This window comes from Ambystoma mexicanum, chromosome 7p (genome assembly GCF_040938575.1).
Source record: "Ambystoma mexicanum isolate Mex_15411 chromosome 7p, UKY_AmexF1_1, whole genome shotgun sequence".
Lineage (NCBI taxonomy): Eukaryota > Metazoa > Chordata > Amphibia > Caudata > Ambystomatidae > Ambystoma > Ambystoma mexicanum.
The window spans coordinates 363548339-363566897 of record NC_090939.1 but is presented as its reverse complement, the minus strand read 5'-3'; the positions used below and the strand labels follow the sequence as shown (position 1 = coordinate 363566897).

Here is an 18559-nt window from a genome sequence, read left to right as displayed (position 1 = left end):
GTCTCAGCCCATATAACAGAAACACTTCTCATGCTCAGTAACAGAATTGTGGGCCTACGTGTTACCATTCACGCCTAATTGATCACCCCATATTCAAGGCATCGAGACATAACCACCAATATTCTTAGAAATATATGTATATATATATATATATATATATATATATATATATATATATATATATACATATACATATATATATATATATATATATATATATATATATATATATATATATATATATATATATATATATATATTTTCATATATTGGTTCTGTAACTTCTGCTCTCTCCCACTCAGAGAAATATGTGTACAACCCAGTGGAGAAAATGTATGTGTGTTTGGTATCTCTTTAGTGGGACTCCTACTGCTATATGTCATATACAAACAAATAAATACATGGAATGAACACAGAAACGTAAAAACATTTGCACAAGAAAAGGCTGAAGGGACTAAACTTGAAAATTCTTCTACATCATTGTAAATTAATACTATTTTGTAAAATGTTCACATCCTAGAATAAAATTAACCCCACTAAGTATGTATGTATTTGGTATAAACTAAGAGGAAATGTTTGCTTACCACATTTTGCTTCATCTGATCCATCAATGCAGTCCCGTTTTGCATCACATATATTAACATTTGGTATGCATTCACCGCTTTCACAGCGAGAGGTATTGGAATGGCAGGGTTCTGTGAAATAAATGTTAACAAAAGTAAGAATAAAGGTCTGCATAGTCTGAAGAGCCATCCCATTAATTTGTAATATGTGTTAGCAAAATGTTAACTAGTTTGGCAAGAAGGATTTTCATAGAGTAAGTGCAGACATGTGCTCATATATGAATTTATGATTTATACTTCATTTTCTTATGCTTTATTTATTTATTTTAATATTTTATTATGATTTAATCAATCACCACAACGCATTAACGGCTTACAAACTCTCCGGGTGCTATGATTGTTTGTAAACATTAGAAAAGAGGTATACAATGCACTGTTTAGATGGGTACACCACCAGCTATTTGTTCCACCATAATTGATGTATCTTAACATGATTCTTAAGTGATGAATCAGTCTAAAATCTATATCAATTAAAAGTAAGGAAGACAGGTATTTGGATGATGTATGTTTATTTTTCTACTGTGGAAAATGTTTTAGAAAAGTATAGTTTCTGTCTTAAACACATTCTAACATTACATTAAGGAATAACCAGGAAACAACTCCCTTAACCCCTTAACTGCTGCCTTAACTGCTGAGGGTTTTTGCTCCCAGTGCTGAGCCCTTTTTTGGACATTTCCGCATGTCGTATTCAATTCCTGTAACGTTTTTGTTAAATGTGATATCCTGGCCAAATCAGTACAATTTTCTTCCCACATTTAGGCATCATAATGTCATGAAGGAATTCTAGTTTGCTTTGGTGGGTGACCACATTTTGTGTTTTTTCAGAAAATGCCAATAAAATGATGTACAAAGAACCCTGCAGTTTCTTTAATGTAAGAGCTAGGAACAAATGGTTTGTAGTTCTGAATTTTCCATCTTCCAAGAACAGGTTGAGTGGAAAAATAAAATGTATTTTTCATAAGGTTACCATTAGTTTTGAGAGAGGTAGGCGATCTTTCCCTTTTTTTTTTAATAGGACCTGCTTTGACGGAATGGAAGAGGAGGGTAAAAAAGGCATACATTTCAGAAAAGTGCACACAACTCCAAGTTCAGGAAGGGGGCATTGTGCAGGTCAGGGAATAACTATGTACCTAAAATTCCCATAGTTTGGAAAAAGTGCAGGAATAAATATATGAACACATTATCAAAAGCAAAAGAAGACAACATTTATCCTACCTTCCCACATTCCCACAGGTGTCTCAATAAAAATGGTACCTCACATGTGTGGGTGCACTGAGAACATCAAATGCCCTGGGGAAGACTGAATCCAATGAGGTCTCGCTTGCAGGAATCACACATTTTGTTACCCACAAGGCCTGTCAAAGTCAAAATGTAGGGACAGTTTTGACATATTTTCCACCAGGAAACCGCAGAAACACGGCGGCAACACACAAGTCCTACCTTCCCAACTACGTCACGTGTGCACTGATCTGGGTGCAAAGGGAAAAAGGCTAAACCACTGGTACACCAAAGAGCCTGGGAAGGCCACATTTTTATGTGTCGGGCGGGTCAATTTTTGCAAATCGTCCATAGCAATGAGTCCCTGATCTTTAGAACTTTGAATTGCTTGGCAGCGAGTTTTAGTATTTTTCAAAGTTGTTGTTATCAGAGGTTCCATGGTAAGGGCCTGCTCCATAAGAATCTGGCCTTCCGGAGCTATGATGCTGATGTGAGAAGTCGAATTTAAGTCCCTACTTCTGAGCATGAAGCCTTCATGGTGCCCTTTTTCGTTCATTAAAAGCGATTGTTGGGCGCCAACTCTGGCCAATTTTAAAATTACTTCCAGGCATTTGTCCAAACATTGCTACAGGTGCAACTCGTCCCTGGGTCTTAAAGTTTGCAACTTATACATCTCGTCCTTGATGTTGTCGATATAGAAGCTGATGTCATTTAACCACATCCTCAGTATGCCCTGTCCTCAGTGTGGGTGATGATGAATGAACTGGTCTGAAGAGTGTGTCATTTGTTTCGTGAGTGCACTGGGCTCAAGAGTGCATTATTTGTTTAGTGAGTGCCCTGGGCTGAAGAGTGCATTATTTGTTTAGTGAGTGCACTGGGCTGCATAGTGTGTTATTTGTTTAGTGGGTGCACTGGGCTGCAGAGTGGGTTATTTGTTTAGTGAGTGGACTGGGATGAAGAGTGTGTTATTTGTTTAGTGAGTGCACTGGGCTGAAGAGTGTGTTATTTGTTTAGTGAGTGCACTGGGCTGAAGAGTTTGTTATTTGTTTAGTGAGTGCACTGGGCTGCATATTGCATTATTTGTTTAGTGAGTGCACTGGGCTGAAGATTTCATTATTTGTTTAGTGAGTGTAATGGGCTGAAGAGTGCATTATTTGTTTAGCGAGTGCACTGGGCTGAAGAGTGCATTATTTGTTTAGTGAATGCACTGGGCTGAAGAGTGTTATTTGTTTAGTGAGTGCACTGGACTGCAGAGTGTGTGATTTGTTTAGTGGGTGCACTGGGCTGAAGAGTGCATTATTTGTTTAGCGAATGCAGTGGGCTGAAGAGTGTGTTATTTGTTCAGCGAGTGCACTGGGCTGAAGAGTGCATTATTTGTTTAGTGAGTGCACTGGGCTGAAGAGTGCGTTATTGTTTTAGTGAGTGCACTGGGCTGCAGAGTGCCTTATTTGTTTAGTGAGTGGACTGGGCTGCAGAATGTGTTTGTTTAGTGAGTGCACTGGGCTAAAGAGTGTGTTATTTGTATTGGTCTTTATGACGTCTAATTTTAAAAACAATTCATTCTTTCACTCAATCATCATCTGATTAAAACACAATTTTTGTAAAAGCTATTTTTCAGAATTCTGAATGAATACATAATATTACCGATATCGTTTTTTTGTACTAAGTTTTGATTCAAAACAGCCTTATTTTGTTTTCCTAGCCCTGAACAATGTACTGCCATTAATGAGAAACAGCGTGAATATCTTTGGCTGCTACAAACATCATTGCCTCATATGAATATGCTCTCTTGAAATGTATTTTTCGGAGATATCTCTCATGTTTGGCATCCATAAATGAAGCATAAAAACAAGACATACAATTTGTTTTCTCAAGTCATGATAATCTCAAGGTAGCTAAAGTAGCAATGAAAGAAAACATTTTGAGATGTGAGCTGCGACATCAATAAGGCAAGACAAACTGTTTTGGCCAGCATATGCTGCCGTCCATTTACAAAGGATGCCTGCACATCCAAATGCATTTGCAGAAGCAAAAATGTGCAAGTTGTGGTATTTGCAAATTGAACCTGCTTCACAAACTGTGAAAACATAGAGATACCACCAGACACAGAAAAAGAAATCATTGGCAATGCCAAGCGTTTTGGCGTTGTATATGCACAGGAAAAGCAAGGCAAGAACCTCTATGTTAATAACTGGCCATACGATGGCAACAGCTGGCAAATGGTTTTAGAACCTATGCCAGGGATAGCAGTGCCTGGCAAATGCCTATCAAAAATGGTACTGATCCAAATCGGTTTGCTTTGCTAATGTTGTTTAACAGGAATGCATGTACGAATAAGATATGATATGATATGATATGATATGGTATGGTATTTGTAACGCGCCTATACACAAGTGTTTCAAGGCGCGACGAGGCAGGGAGGGAGGGAAACAAGGGGAAGACAGACAAACGATCCTACTAGGCCAGGTGTCATTCAGATCGCGCAAGTGCAGAGGTAAGGGGAAAAGGAGGAAGTGCATGGGGAGGAGGTGGGGGGAAGTGCAGTACAAGGTAAGTAGCGTAAAAAATAATAAATAATAAATAAAAAGGGCCAGCTGGTGACAAGTGCGAGGTAAGTGCAGAGCAAGTGCTGGGAAGGGGGCTGTAGGGATACAGTGACAGTCCCACAGTGCAGGGGGAGCCAGGGAGGCAGTGCAAGTGGAGAGTGGCTGGGCCCTGGACCGGTTGCTGAGAGTGGCCCAGATGCAGGTTTAGTGCTGAATTCAGTGGGGAGTTAAGCAGGATTAGCAGGGGAGAGGGAGAGAGAAGGCAGAAGCGAAGAGGAAGGTTTTGAGGTGCTTCCGGAACCGGAGATGGTTCTCCTCAAGTTTCAGGGAGGCAGGAAGGCTGTTCCAGAGGGAGGCCCCTGCTGCGGAGAGAGATCTACCCCCAGCTCGTTGCTTCGAGAATCGGCTGACCATGAGGGAGTTGGAGACGGATGAGCGAAGGGCTCGTGAAGGAAGATATTTAGGAAGAGAGAGTTGAAGGTATTTAGGTCCCAGGCCCCAGAAGGCCTTGTGGACAATGCAGAGGGTTTTGAACTTAATCCTCGCAGCCACTGGGAGCCAGTGAAGAGATTTCAGTCCTGGAGAGATACGGTCCCTGGGCTTGAGGCCAAGGACAAGTCTTGCAGTTCTGTTCTGGATAAGTTGCAGAGGGCGGAGAGTGGAGGCAGGCAGATTAAGATAGAGGCTGTTACAGTAGTCCAGCCTAGAGAGAACCAGGGCTCGGGAGACAGTGAGCTTCTGGGGGAAGGAGAGGAAGGGAAGAATACCTCTGAGGAGGTGCAGCTGGTAGTGTGACTTCTTAGAGACGTCAGATATATGAGGAGAGAAGGAGAGTGTGGAGTCGAAGATGACCCTGAGGTTTTTAGCCTTGCAGGTAGGGGCAGGAAGGGGGCCAAGGGAGGCCGGCCAGAGAGCTGCAGGGAAGGAGGGAGTGGGTGTGCCGATGAGTAGAATCTCAGTCTTACTGGCATTGAGGCAGAGGTCATTGGCGGCACACCATTCCTGGATAGCAGACAGACAGTCGGAGATGAGGGAAGGAGAGGAGGAGGCCGAGGGTAGCCTGAAAATGAGCTGGGTATCGTCTGCATAGCACTGGAAGTAGGGGCAGAGAGCGGCGATGCGGTGGGCAAGGAGTGCCAGATACTGGTTGAAAAGCCAGGGAGAGAGGTTGGATCCCTGGGGGACACCACAGGTGGAGAAAAAGATGTCAGAGAGGAAGGAGCCCATTTGGACCTGGGAGGGTCGACCGGAGAGGAAAGAAGTCAGCCAGGCCAGAGCCTGACCAGTGATACCCAGGTTATCACGGAGACAGTTGAGCAGGATGGCATGGTTGACAGTGTCAAAGGCAGAGGAGAGATCGAGCAGAATGAGAACACAGGGAGTGTTGGAATCGAGGTTCAGGAGCAGGTCCTCACGGATGTTCAGGAGAGCAGTTTCCGTGCTTCTGGCCGCTCTGAAGCCGGATTGATGGTCATGAAGATTACCAACAGATTCAGCATAGAGGTTAAGCTGGGAGATGGCCAGTTTCTCCAGGAGCTTACCCAGGAAGGGAGTAATGGAGATTGGGCGATAATTGGCCGGGCAGGAGGGGTCGGCAGAGGGTTTCTTGAGGAGGGGGTGCACAAGGGAGTGCTTGAGGGGGGATGGGAAGACTCCAGAGACGAATGAGTGGTTGCAAAAGTCAGCCAGGGAAGGAGCCAGGGAGTCGATGTGGTCCTTGATTGTTTTGGAGGAACAGGGGTGAACCTGTTTAGACGAGGCTTTCATAGATCGGACTTGTCTGGAAACCTCATCAGCAGAAAAAGGTGGAAAAGCAGAGAAGGAGGGTGGAGGGGCGGCTGCAAGAGAGCAAGAGGAAGAGCCGGGAAGAGAGGGAGGGAGGAGAGAGGAGGAGAGTGAGGACAGGATGTCCTGAGTTTTTGAGATGAAGTGCGAGGCCAGTGCAGTGCAGAGGGCCTGGGAGGGGACATGAGAGGTAGAGACTGCAGCGGGGTGATATAGATATACGGGTGCATATGTTGCTTGAAAATCAATTGGCAGAAGGCACACTTGCTTACGAAATTGTGACTACACTGGGAGCAGAAATTGCAACTAAAATTAATAAATTACCTTTCAGAACACTGTTTCGAGACAACGCTTGCACCCTCATCTGTTGGGCTTGCTTTGTGACAGAAATAGCTCCGCTGGGGGTGTTTTGTGCCCATGGGCAGTGCTTGAAGGGCACAAAGCCAAACACCATGTACAGACGGCGTGTCCCATCTCACCTCCCATCTGTACTCCAGTGCACTCGTTCACAGTTGTTGTGCACTGAAGCAACATTTGAATGCGGATTCCATATTGAAACAGGTGAGCATTGCATGCTGTAATATCGTCACGAGTTGCATCCAGTAAGGTGTAGGTAAATACTTGTGTATTCCTTCATTTAACAGAGCTTTGAATTTTGCAATAGTGTTATGCAGTGCTACAAAAGTACCCGTTTACTACAGTGGCATCATGGTTTACTGCCATTGCAGTTAATTTCACTTGCGTTTAGATACAGCGGATGCGTTAATGACCGAGGCATGAAAGAAGTTGGTTGATTGACGTGTATAGTTCTCGTGAAACATATTTGTTGAGTAATGCAGTGAGTCTTGTGCAGGACTATAAATGTGTGCATAACGTTGTGTTGTGTCTTTTTCTTGATGTTACAGCTTCCTATTGATTGCTTCTTGGAATTCATGTGTGCACTCTGAAGGCACTGCAGTAGACACTAGACACCATTGTGCACCTAACCTCAAAGGCTGCAAAAGCAGTGCACAACTACCACTGCATGCACTTGTAATGGAATGTATTGTATTTATGTAGTTATGTATGTATGTTCACATTTATATAGCACACTCAGCCCGAAGGCATCAAGCCGCTTAGTGTGAATGAAATGCACGATTGGCATAGTGAACTGCTGCTCTGTTTCTTGTGACCTTGTGTGGCGAAGCACGTCACAGCATTCCGTGACATGCTTCCCACTACGGCAGTGGAGCAATGCAGTGATTTAGGGAGGTGATAGCTGTCAAGGCAGTAGACGATGATGAAGAAAGTGATGAAATGAAGGAAAAGAGCATTCGTGTAAAACACTTGCTCATTTTAGTGCTAAATAACAGATGAAAACTACATGGCAATCATGTTAACGATTGTAGAAGGATATTGGATCGAGTGAGTCTGTTAGCATGAGATGAAACACCAACCCAACAGTGGATGCATTAGTCTGCTGGGCCTCAGCTGCATCCATCGTGGAATAAATACCTCAGGGAACATGTGCTGCAGGACATCAGAAAGGTGATAACATTGCATGGCAAGAAACTGTGACAGCAGGGCTGCCATCTTGCAGGGAAACATGTGTGTCCCTTTGGGTGTTATAACACTTGCAAGTCAGTGACAGAGGGAGAGCGCAGGGTAACACACCTGGGATTCCACCTCCAATTGGATTCTGCCTCTTAGCTGGAATTTGGGGCGTTCCATACAGCAATTTCAACATGCGGTGTGGAGGACTTCCATCCCACTGACCGCTGTGAACACCACAGATGAGTCTGCCATTGGCCGTGCTCCACGTGACTCTACATGTGCACGCATCCCCACTTCATAGCCCACATTGGAGGGGGGAGAATCCGCAACAATGACTGTGCCTACAGACGAAAGGGTGCTCAAAAACAAACTGGGTGAGGGTGTGTTTGGGTGACATCAATGGGAGATTGAGAGGTGTGTGTGTTGGGGTATACTTCTGGAGAGGGGACAGGGTGTAGGTTTACGTCTGGGAGGGGTAATGGTGGCAAAACAAACACATACAAGTCTGTCATTTACAATAATGGGTGTTTTACACATATATGCATCAGAGAAATCATGCACCAGTGTCGACTATGTCGATTTTAGAATGCAAGTCTCTCATGTTAATGGTGCAGTTGTACGTATGTATATTATAGTGTCCACATTTAATGCATGCGCTCCTGTTGACACAACATACCCAGTCACTTCCTGCATCCATGTGTACATCTCACTACAGGTGCAAATATTCAGTAGCAAAGGATTTTTGGTGTCAGTCACATCTCAATAAATGTATAGCATTTCCGTCAGAGTGCAACAGAAAATGTCAATGTTAGATCTGAAAGGGGAGAATTCCTATTGCAGTTCACATTAGGCCCATTCACAGAACTTGCATACACAGACCTCTGACTCCTGCACATGACACCTATCAATTTCACACATTGGTGCCAATTTTGGCTAAATTGGAGGTCTGACCATACTCACTTATTTCCATTCTCTCTGCAGGTGCACTCATTTTGATGTGTGAACACCTATGAATGGGGTGCCCATAGTTACACACTGAAAGCCTTATATATGCTGTTACTATCTTTAATACCACACAGGTACATTCAGTAAAATACCTCCATTATTGCCTCATGATCAGCCCATTCCACACTTCCCATTGGGGCTGTCCTGCAGTTAGTCCATCCACATCATCCTCCTCATCACTGCCCATTGGGATGTTCACATTATGGCGCATCAGCATCTTGTGCTTTGTGCACAGATTATGGAGAATGTAGCATGCAATAACAATATGCCCAACCATCTGTGGTGCACACGAAGGCCCTGGTCCCCACTGTGAAAAATACAGAGGTACTGCAAAGCCAGGCCTAGTTTGCCAAAGGCCGTGGCGAAAGTAGCAGCATAATATGGCAAAGAGGTCCAAATCACTTTCCCATCCCAAGTCCCAGCAGGGGAAACTGAATGTAGAGGCTGACAGGCCAGACAGATAAATAAAATTGTCTTGGCCTGCAAAACTCTAAAGGAATGTGGATGGCCAAGAACGGACAGGGCTGTGCCCATCCCCAAAGGGCCAACAATTGAGACCCGTGGTAGAGGTTTCGAGCTGCCAAAGGTTTGTCTAGATTTAGGACCCTAGCACCCCCCAGAATAATGACCATCCCTTTTGCACTGCCAGCTGCCCACCAACAAGACCTATAAACTATTCAGAATGTGGCCGATTATTGTGGTCTCCTCGACGCACAGGAGGAAATTTCAGCCGAAGTTGGCACTCATTTATCATCCTCACTAGGATGAAATGCTGGCCTTGTCAAGATTCAACCCTGAAAACTACAGATCACATCGCAGAAGCTAGTTCTCAACCTGCTGAGCTATCTTACCTTCTGCATACATTATGTTTAATATGAGTCTGTAAAATGACAAAATGTAACTCTTCATGGACAATATGGGAACGTTTTGGCAGACAAAAGGCTTCTGTAAAAAACTTGTTAATAGTTAATGTTTAAAACTGATTGGAAAAAACTGTTAAACAGACCATATGGGACAGGATTACCTAAATGTTGCTTTTGTGACAAAAATAGATAAACATGAATTTAACAACAACGTTGCTGCTTAGGCAATGGGGAATGAAACAAGCAGGTTTTATCATTTCTGTATTATCTTACAATGTGTTCACTTGGGCAAATATGAAGCATATTGTTTTTATATATTTATATATTCACTGAAAAACACTGTTAAAGGGACGTTATGGTTAAATAAGTTGCTCTAACAAAAACAGATGAATCTCAGTGAAAAAACATTGTCAAGGGGACAATATGGTTACAAGTAAAACTGAAAAACCCTTGAAATTCGCCAGTTATGGTACGCTAAGCAACAATAACTCATGCCACCTCCCTGCACTGCTCAGACAAACACCCAGGACATCAAAGGTGACATCAAAAAATGTCATTGATGACATCACAATCACATCACATATATTGACCACTTCTTTTTGCTCACTGACATATTCAGGCCACATGATTTGGAGAGAATTCTTAAAATTAAAAAGTGTTACATATATACACATAAAACATCTTGTATGTTGTCAAGGCACTTTCCTTAGGATTTGTCCTCAGTTCATGGTAGAAACATGACACAATGAGCAAGCCTAAAAACACCCAAAAAAAGTATGTATTTCATGATAAAGTCTAATGTTACTGGTCTTTTTCGGTGGTGTTGTTTCTTTCCTCCTTATTTAAGTTTCCTTGTATGTGCCTCAAATTGGTATGCATTGTAGTTCCTGATGTGTATTGTTTGCACTAACACAAGTGTGTATTGCCTTCAATTATTAGCTATTAGCTAATTATTCCATCTTTATCATTACTGAAAACTCTGATAAGGTATCATTAATAATTTTACCATCCAAAATTACCAAATTAAAAATATAGAATGTCTACAGTGATTGCTGCCGCCATTGCTTAAGTGTATGTATGATTAGGGTCCTGTATTAACAACAACATGCCAATGTTAGGTTTTGTTGAGATGAGTACATTCTTTCATACATTAAGTAGTTCACAATGGATCTCCCAATCATCCCTCATATCTTGTTACTAACATTATGAACACAACCCGTTTTAGAGACTTTTTATCACAATTCATTTCATATATGATGTCATCGATGATGTCATAACTGACATGTGTTATATCATCGTTGATGTCCCGGGTGTTAGTCTTAGCAGTGCATGGAGGTGGCACGAGTTATGGTTGCTTAGCGTACCATAACTGGTGAATTGCAAGGGTTTTTCGGTTTAACTTGTAAACATAACGTCCCTTTAACAAAGTCTTTTCACTGAATTTCCTGGGTTTTTGTCACTGCAACTTTACCATAATGTCCCTTTAACAACGTTTTTTCAATTATTTTCATGGGTTTTTGTTAGTGCAGCTTAACAATTTTTGTCATTGAATTACATAGGTTTTTACTAGAGGTAGAAACAGTACAATTGAGGTGTACCAGGTATTCTGAAGCGCTTGAGCTTACAAAATTATTAAGAATTACATACAGCTTAATAATTTTTTCATTGAATTACATAGGTTTTTACTAGTGCCCATTTAATCTGCTACAAATGCCCTATATATGTGCCCTGCTGCACCAATATGTCAAATATGGAGTCCGCAGACAGCGTGGCAGTCCATGGACATCGGGTGACATTTATACGGCTCAGAATCATAGGGGAGACCCAAAAAATATGTAGCCAGAAACCAACAAAAATATGTACCTAACATCACAACTAATGTTTACAACATGCAAATATAACTTTTTGTACAAACACGTTAAAAAATATGAATTATATTTTTATATAACAAACATTACTATGGAATGCACCAATCAAATACCATAACAGTATAATTCATATTGTCTCCTCACTACAACTCTGCATACAGATTAAGAAACACCAGTTGCTTATTAGACATCACATTCTCACTATTTAATAAGTGCATTCTATGTATTTCTCTTTTATTAGCTTTAATTACATGAACATGTGTTGTAAAATATAAGCACTTTTTTTCTCACAGAAATGGCAAGCACACTTGAATCGTTAGAGGAGAACTTTCCAAAAGAAGAAATGAGCAACAAAACATCTCCAATGGTTTACAATTGATATTGTAATGTAAACAAATAATGTATTTTGAACACACCTTACTAAAATTATAATTTCTGTTTTTCTTAAAGTACATAGTTTGCATGAAGAAACCATTCCCCATTTGAATTATAACCAATACCCAGAATCACAAACAGAAGCCCTATCTCCAACTGTAAATAATCAAATCATGAACTTGTCCAACAAATTAGATGAACTTAGTAATGATTTGAAAGAATGTGTACAGTACATGAAAAATCACGTCATTAAAAATGCTCTCTATCAATGTCCTTTTTTGCACCTGTCCCCCGTCCCCTGCAATCATCACCAGCAAATTCTAAACATTTTAATGAAAGACGCTTTGATGAAACCTCACTCCCTGCCTCCCCTCATAATTATTATACAAAAGTTCCTGATTCCTCCATTTATGCTTTCCATTCCACTACCCCATCCCTTTCTTTTTTTTTGTTTTTTTAAAAACTTTTATTTTTGTCAGCAGAGGTTCACAAGGCACAAACATCAAAGCAACAAGCATATAACAAGGCATATCATCGAGCATCACATTTATCGCAATACCTCAGTTACAACAGTAGTTTCAGAGCATCACAAAAGAGAAGGGGCACAGAAGAGATCACAACGCCTAGACAGAGGCCAGAGACAAGCCAGACCCGGGCGTGCTCCCACACTGATTGTTGAGATACGTGTTAAATTTGCTCCAAATGTTTTTACGACGAGATCGGGCAGGAAGCATAGTCAAATATTCCTCCTCGCAGTTTCGTGACCATGTGAGCAATCCCAGCCATTTCTGAGGGACCGGGGGGATGGGCACTTCCAGCTCTGAAGTATACATTTTTTGGAAATCATGCAACTTATATTCAAAAACATTTTCAAGCGCTTAGTGTAGTCAGTCTTCCAGATCCCAAACAGACTGCTAAAGGATCGGGGTCAATTACAGTTCCAGTTACTGCAGTGTGTTCAGAACACCTTCCCAGAAGCCAGACAATTTGTTACAGGACCAGAACATATGTAAATAGTCAGCGTCCGACGCCTTACAAAGCGGGCAGAGGTGCACCTCAGAGCGAGCAAACCCCGAAGTCCTACGTGGGGTATAATAAAGCCTATTGAGGAGCTTATATTGCATGGCACGGAAACGGAAGTTGAGAGAGACTTTTCGGGTGTGGAGACACATATCGTTCCAAACTTCCTCAGGTATTTCTAGGCCCAGTTAAATCGCCCAACCGCTACACGCCCCAAGAGCTGGAGTGGGGGTAATGTCTTGTAGAATTAGATACAATGAAGAGACGACGCCCCGAGCCCCGCCCGAGTTAGCGATATATGCTATAGCCGTGTTATCTGGGGGTTCATCTGGAAATGAGGGCGATGTGGTGCGGAATGAAGCACAGAGCCTGTAGTATTGGAGAGTCTCTAAGGGGGATCTGGTGTGCCCCTGTTTCCAAGTTTGGGGATCTATGAATCTGCCCTCAGGATAGAAGTCAGATAGCGCCTGATATCCCAGTGCGCCCCAGTGTCGAGTCAAAGCAGCATCCAGCGTTGGCTCCAGGCCAGGGAAGGCCCACACGGGGAGCCATTTGTAGTACGGAGGAGGCCCGCTTGTCGAGCCTAGCAAACATGTCCAGGCAAACAGGGTCGCGGCAATGGGGTCAATAGGGGAATCAGGTGAATAGTGTCGGTGTAATATTAAGGACATCATGTTGATACCAGCGGACGCTAGCAGCTCCAGTTTGACATGTGGGCGCCCTGGGGAGCCGGGTACCAATGAGTGGCATGCTGGGCCTGAGCCGCAATCCAATAAAGTGTCAGGTCAGGAGCAACAATACCCCCCCGTTTGTACGAAAGCACCATGTCAGTCCACTTCTAGCGCACCGCACCAAAGTGCCATAGGAATTGTGCACATATCGCATGTAATTTGGTGAAATATACCCACCCAGGCCATATGGGTATGTTGCTAAAAGTGTATAGGAGCTTGGGAAGCAAAAATCATTTTAATAAGAGATAGTCGGCCAGCAATGGACAACGGAAGAGGGCGCCATCATGAGACTTTAGTCTCAACTGTTTTTGCCACCGCTGAGTAGTTATCCACAAGCAGAGTGCATTTGGTGAGAGATATCTGCACACCCAGGTACCTAACACCCTCCGGGGACCAGCGCAGGGGATATTCGGTGGTGGGCTGTAGGGTAGATTTAGTGAGCGGGAAGATCTCAGACTTGGAATAATTAATTGTAAATCTGGAGAGGGTGCCAATGCGAGTGATATCTCTTAATATGGGTTTGAGGTGGGTCGTGGGATCTCTGACATATAATAGGACGTCATCCGCGTATAGGGATATAATTTTGGGATCCTCTAGCCGTCTTATCCCCTTGCGAGAGTGACGTGCACGGACAAAGTCCACCATCGGCTCTATCACCAACGCAAAGAGGATCGGGGAGAAGGGGCAGCCTGTCTGGTACCCCTGAATAGCGTGAAAAGCTCAGATGTCAGTGAGTTGGCTCTTACTCGCGTCACGGGGGAGGTGTATAATAGTTTGATGAACCCAATCATGTTCGGGCCAATTCCCATTGTTTCGAGCACCAGCTACATGTATTTCCAAGAGACCATGTAAAAGGCTTTCCAAGCGTCTAACGTAACCGGTACAGCCTGGACGTCTTGATCTATACGGTACATGACTTTAAACAATCTTCTGATATTATGGGAGGTGGACCTGCCGGGGACAAAGCCTGCTTGTTCTTCTAGTACAAAGTGTGTCATAATAGGCAGAAAGCGATTAGCAATGATCTTAGCAAAGATCTTTGTGCCGAGATTCATGAGTGAGAGAGGCCTATAGGACCCACACTCGTCATCGGGTTTACCCGGTTTGAGCAGCACCGTGATGACAGCCTCACGCATGGAAGGAGGAAGGATGAAGGTGCATAGTGCTTCATTCCAGAGCTCCAACAGCCGGGGGGCAAGAATGGCTATGTGCTCTTGGTAGAAGTCGGTGGTGAGGCCGTCAGGGCCCGGCGCCTTGCCCTTGGGTAAGTCCGAGATAGCCGTCACTATCTCGTCTAGCGTAATCAGGGAGTCTAACTGGTCCCGGGTATGAGAAGAGATTTCAGTAGTGGGGATCTGATCAAGGTGCTCTCGCATATGTTGTTCAGTATGCTCGGTGGGCTGAGAATAAAGGGACCTGTAAAACTCAGTAAATAAATCCAATATTTGTTGGTCCGCCCAGTGAGCATTACCATATCGATCTTTGTTGGAAGTGATCTGCGTTCGGCCCAATTCCCCCCTCACAAGTGTCGCTAGGGTTTTCCCGGGTCTGTCTCCCTCACTGTAATTCCTGGCGGCCTGTGGGCAGCTGAAATAATGAACTTCCCTGGTAGCTAGTGTGTTATATACTTGAAGTTCATCCGAGATCTGGGCGAGTATGTTGGGTCAGCACCCGTGGAGCAACGCTGCTCCAGTCGTTTCAGTTTGGTCTCAGAGCGCCCAAGGGCAGCTCTAATGGACTTCAACACCCCAGCCTCCCGAGAGATAGACATTCCCCTAATGTACACCTTAAATGCGTCCCATCTAACAGCGGCAGACGTGTCCTGAAGAGAGTTGAGTTCAAAGAACGACTCAATGTCAGCTAGTGTACCAGACTTAAACAAGTCTTTTAGGGCTTCGGACTTAAAGCGCCAGGTGCTGAGTGTCGGAATGGGAATTCCCAGTGCCAAAGACAGTGTAATCGGAGCGTGATCCGAGAGTGTGCGGGGCAAAATACCTGTTCCCTCTACCCTAGAGACCTCCCTAGAGACCAAGAACAAATCTATCCTGGATGAGCTGTCATGCACAGACGAATAGTAAGTGCATTCCCGCTGTTGGGGGTAAAGCGATCTCCAGGCATCACAGATGTTGAGCGACTTCAAATGGCCCTGCAGCTTGCGCGCCGCACCATACAGAGCCCTGGCAGCAGTTCTAGTTCTGTCCAGAACAGTGTCCAAGATGAGGTTCAGACCCCCCCCCCCATATAATCTGCACCCCCACGAATCCAAGCAGTATGGTGGTTACCGCGTCAAAGAATTCCGGAGAATCTATGTTGGGGCAATAAGTGTTGACTAACAGACTAACAGATATTCCGCATTGACCAGCATGCCATGTAGTATAACATAGCGACCTTCAGGGTCGATGTAGCTTTCATGCAGTACAAACTTGATTGATTTGTGGATCATCGTGAGGACGCCCCTAGATTGGGTAGAGTAGGAGGTAAAGAATCTGGCGGGGCCCCATGATGGGGCCATAGCCCTTTGAATGAGACCATTGGAGTGTGTCTCCTGCAGAAGCAGTATCTTGCAGTTGTGTCTGCTAGAATAGACCATGATTTTGCGGGCCTTGGTGTGATTGCTCAGTCCCCAGATATTCCAGGACATTATGACAGTAGAAATGTCAGTTATCTACATCCACAGTACCCATGTTTCAGTGAACATCCCAGCTCCAGTGATGGTGTGAGCTCCCAGAGTTAGACCAATAGGCATGCATGTGGACCTTCAGTATGCACGCTGCGAGAACTCGTGTGCCTTTTTGGAGAACCACCCCTTTCCAGCTCCCCTCCCTCACCACCAACCATGGATCAGGAGTGCCAACTGGGGCCAACAAATACTAAAAATATAACAAAGAACAGTGCAATCGCAATGGGGTGCCCCGTTGCCATGCACTAGCACGCTTGGAGCCAAATGGCCCTGTTACAAAACAAGCAGTGTTAGCGTACACATGACGCAGGCCCCCTCCCGCTGTGCGGGCAACCAGGGACCGCACATGAGCCGCAGCGGTTCCGTGTCAAACCAAACAATTCCAACACTTATATGGTACTCGCCCCTGCGGCCCATAGGTGGGAGACGGGGCCTGCCAAGAGAGACCAGAACCCCGCATTTAAACAGCAAAAAACAGTAATTGTGACAGGGCAACAAGTCAATGCAGCATTAGCTCTGTGGAATGCATCGCCAAAACGCCAAAGAGGATATGCACAGTAGCGCTATATATCATGGCGTATGTAGAGGCGAGATTCAATCGCTGGCGCGGACAGCGCATGATGAGACATCTGGCCCACAAGCAAGCGCAGCACCCAGTGGGGGCGGCGGGCAAGTTTCCCCATGTGATCGGCATTGAATGCATACTGTAAACTAGTGTGCAATGAGCGGGGTGTGCACCTTAGTATGCAGGTTGTGTGGTTGGTCCCCGGAGCCCACCACCACCCCACAGAACAACCAAGGTCTCAGAGGAGATTGGGGAGTGTTGGGGAGAAGCTGGACCCCCACCAGGGCTGTGGGGGGCCAGCAGCCATACCCTCACCAGCTATGGGAGACCCCAACACCTCCCATATGGCCCACAGAAATGCAACAGAGACCCCAGCAGGCAGCCACATGTTCCAAACTGCGTTTATTTCTGGGCAGCAAAAAAAGAAAAAAACACGCAGAGCATCGTGCACATCGAGAGTTCAGGCGCCGTCTCCCCCGGGGCTGGCTTGCAAGCCAGCTTTGTAATCACACTGCAGGCTGACCTCACAAAATTGGATCAGCTCCCAGAAACCTATCTCCTCCTGCTATTGGCTGCTAAGTGATAGGTTACCTATGTAGCCCTTATAGAGAGCCTGACAATTGGATGTTAGCCTTTTGCTTCACTGGGTTGGTTTAGCTGTGCCAGCCCCCCATTACCTAATTCTAACTTGTTGCATTATGACTTTGTTCCCATAACTTTTTAGCTGAAGCAAGCAGTTTGCACCTGAGCTCTGAGCGCTGATTGGCTGGGCTGAGCCATTCTTGTTACAATTATGTTTCAAATGTTGTGCGAGTCTTTGCGAAAATGTCTTTCTTTCCCAGAAAGAAAAGAAAAAAACACACTGGGTTGCCGTGGTTTATTCGCATTTGTGGAGAATTAAAAATGTTTGTCTGCAGAAAGCAATCTTATCTTGAATGCGCGACCTTGGCTGCTCGTGGGTTTTGCGATGAGCTTTGCTGAAGGCTTCTGCAGCCAGTGTTCAGTGAGAGAAATGAACTTGGCTGTAATTTTCCTGAAACATGGCTTTACACTGTGCAATTTGACCATGTTAATTCATATAGGCATTTGCAGGCCTTTAAACAGGGATTTTTGTGTTTGTAGATTCTGATATTGCAGCATTGATTCTAATGTAGCATGGAAGTTGCACTGTTGGTGAAGTGGGTGTGTTTCAGCATATTTGTCACCCATGGGTGCGCTGGGGCCTGGTTCAAATGATAAGTGCGCTCCTTGTTCTTCCTGCTGTTCTTCTGTATATGCGCCTGGGGTGAAGGGGCATGGGTTTGATCTCGATTTTCCCTCTTCAGGAGAATGTTCAGTCCCCGGAAACAGAGGATGCAAATAGCCAGTGTTGACATCTCACGACCCACCCACGTTCCAGGCGCGCGCCGCTGGGAGCCAGAATGTCTCAATGAACAGAGCAGTGTTACCAGTAACGCATTGTAAATTAAGAGTTAACAAGTACAGTAAGTGTCTACAATCCGTGCCATATGTGGTCAATTTTCTTCAGCACGGTTGTCTCTGAGACCCTGAAGCGGTAGGTGCAGCTCAATGAATTTCACTGCCTCTTCTGGGACACTGAAGAAATACAGTTTGCCACTGTAGGTGATTTTGAGGCGTGCAGGGAATAGGATGGCATATGGGACGCCACGTTCCCTGAGCAGCTTCTTGGCGCCAAGGAATTGGCGTCTCTCCTGCTGCACTGCCACCGAGAAGTCCGGGAAGATTC

General features: G+C 44.5%; 1 protein-coding gene across 1 annotated transcript in view; it reads right to left on the bottom strand.

Annotated features, from left to right (window-relative positions):
• Positions 1-18559, bottom strand: part of TMPRSS15 (transmembrane serine protease 15) — a 1663368-nt gene that overhangs the window by 827153 nt on the left and 817656 nt on the right. Inside the window, 1 exon segment of the mRNA XM_069636234.1 lies at positions 585-695. Coding sequence (XP_069492335.1) covers positions 585-695 — 111 coding nt within the window.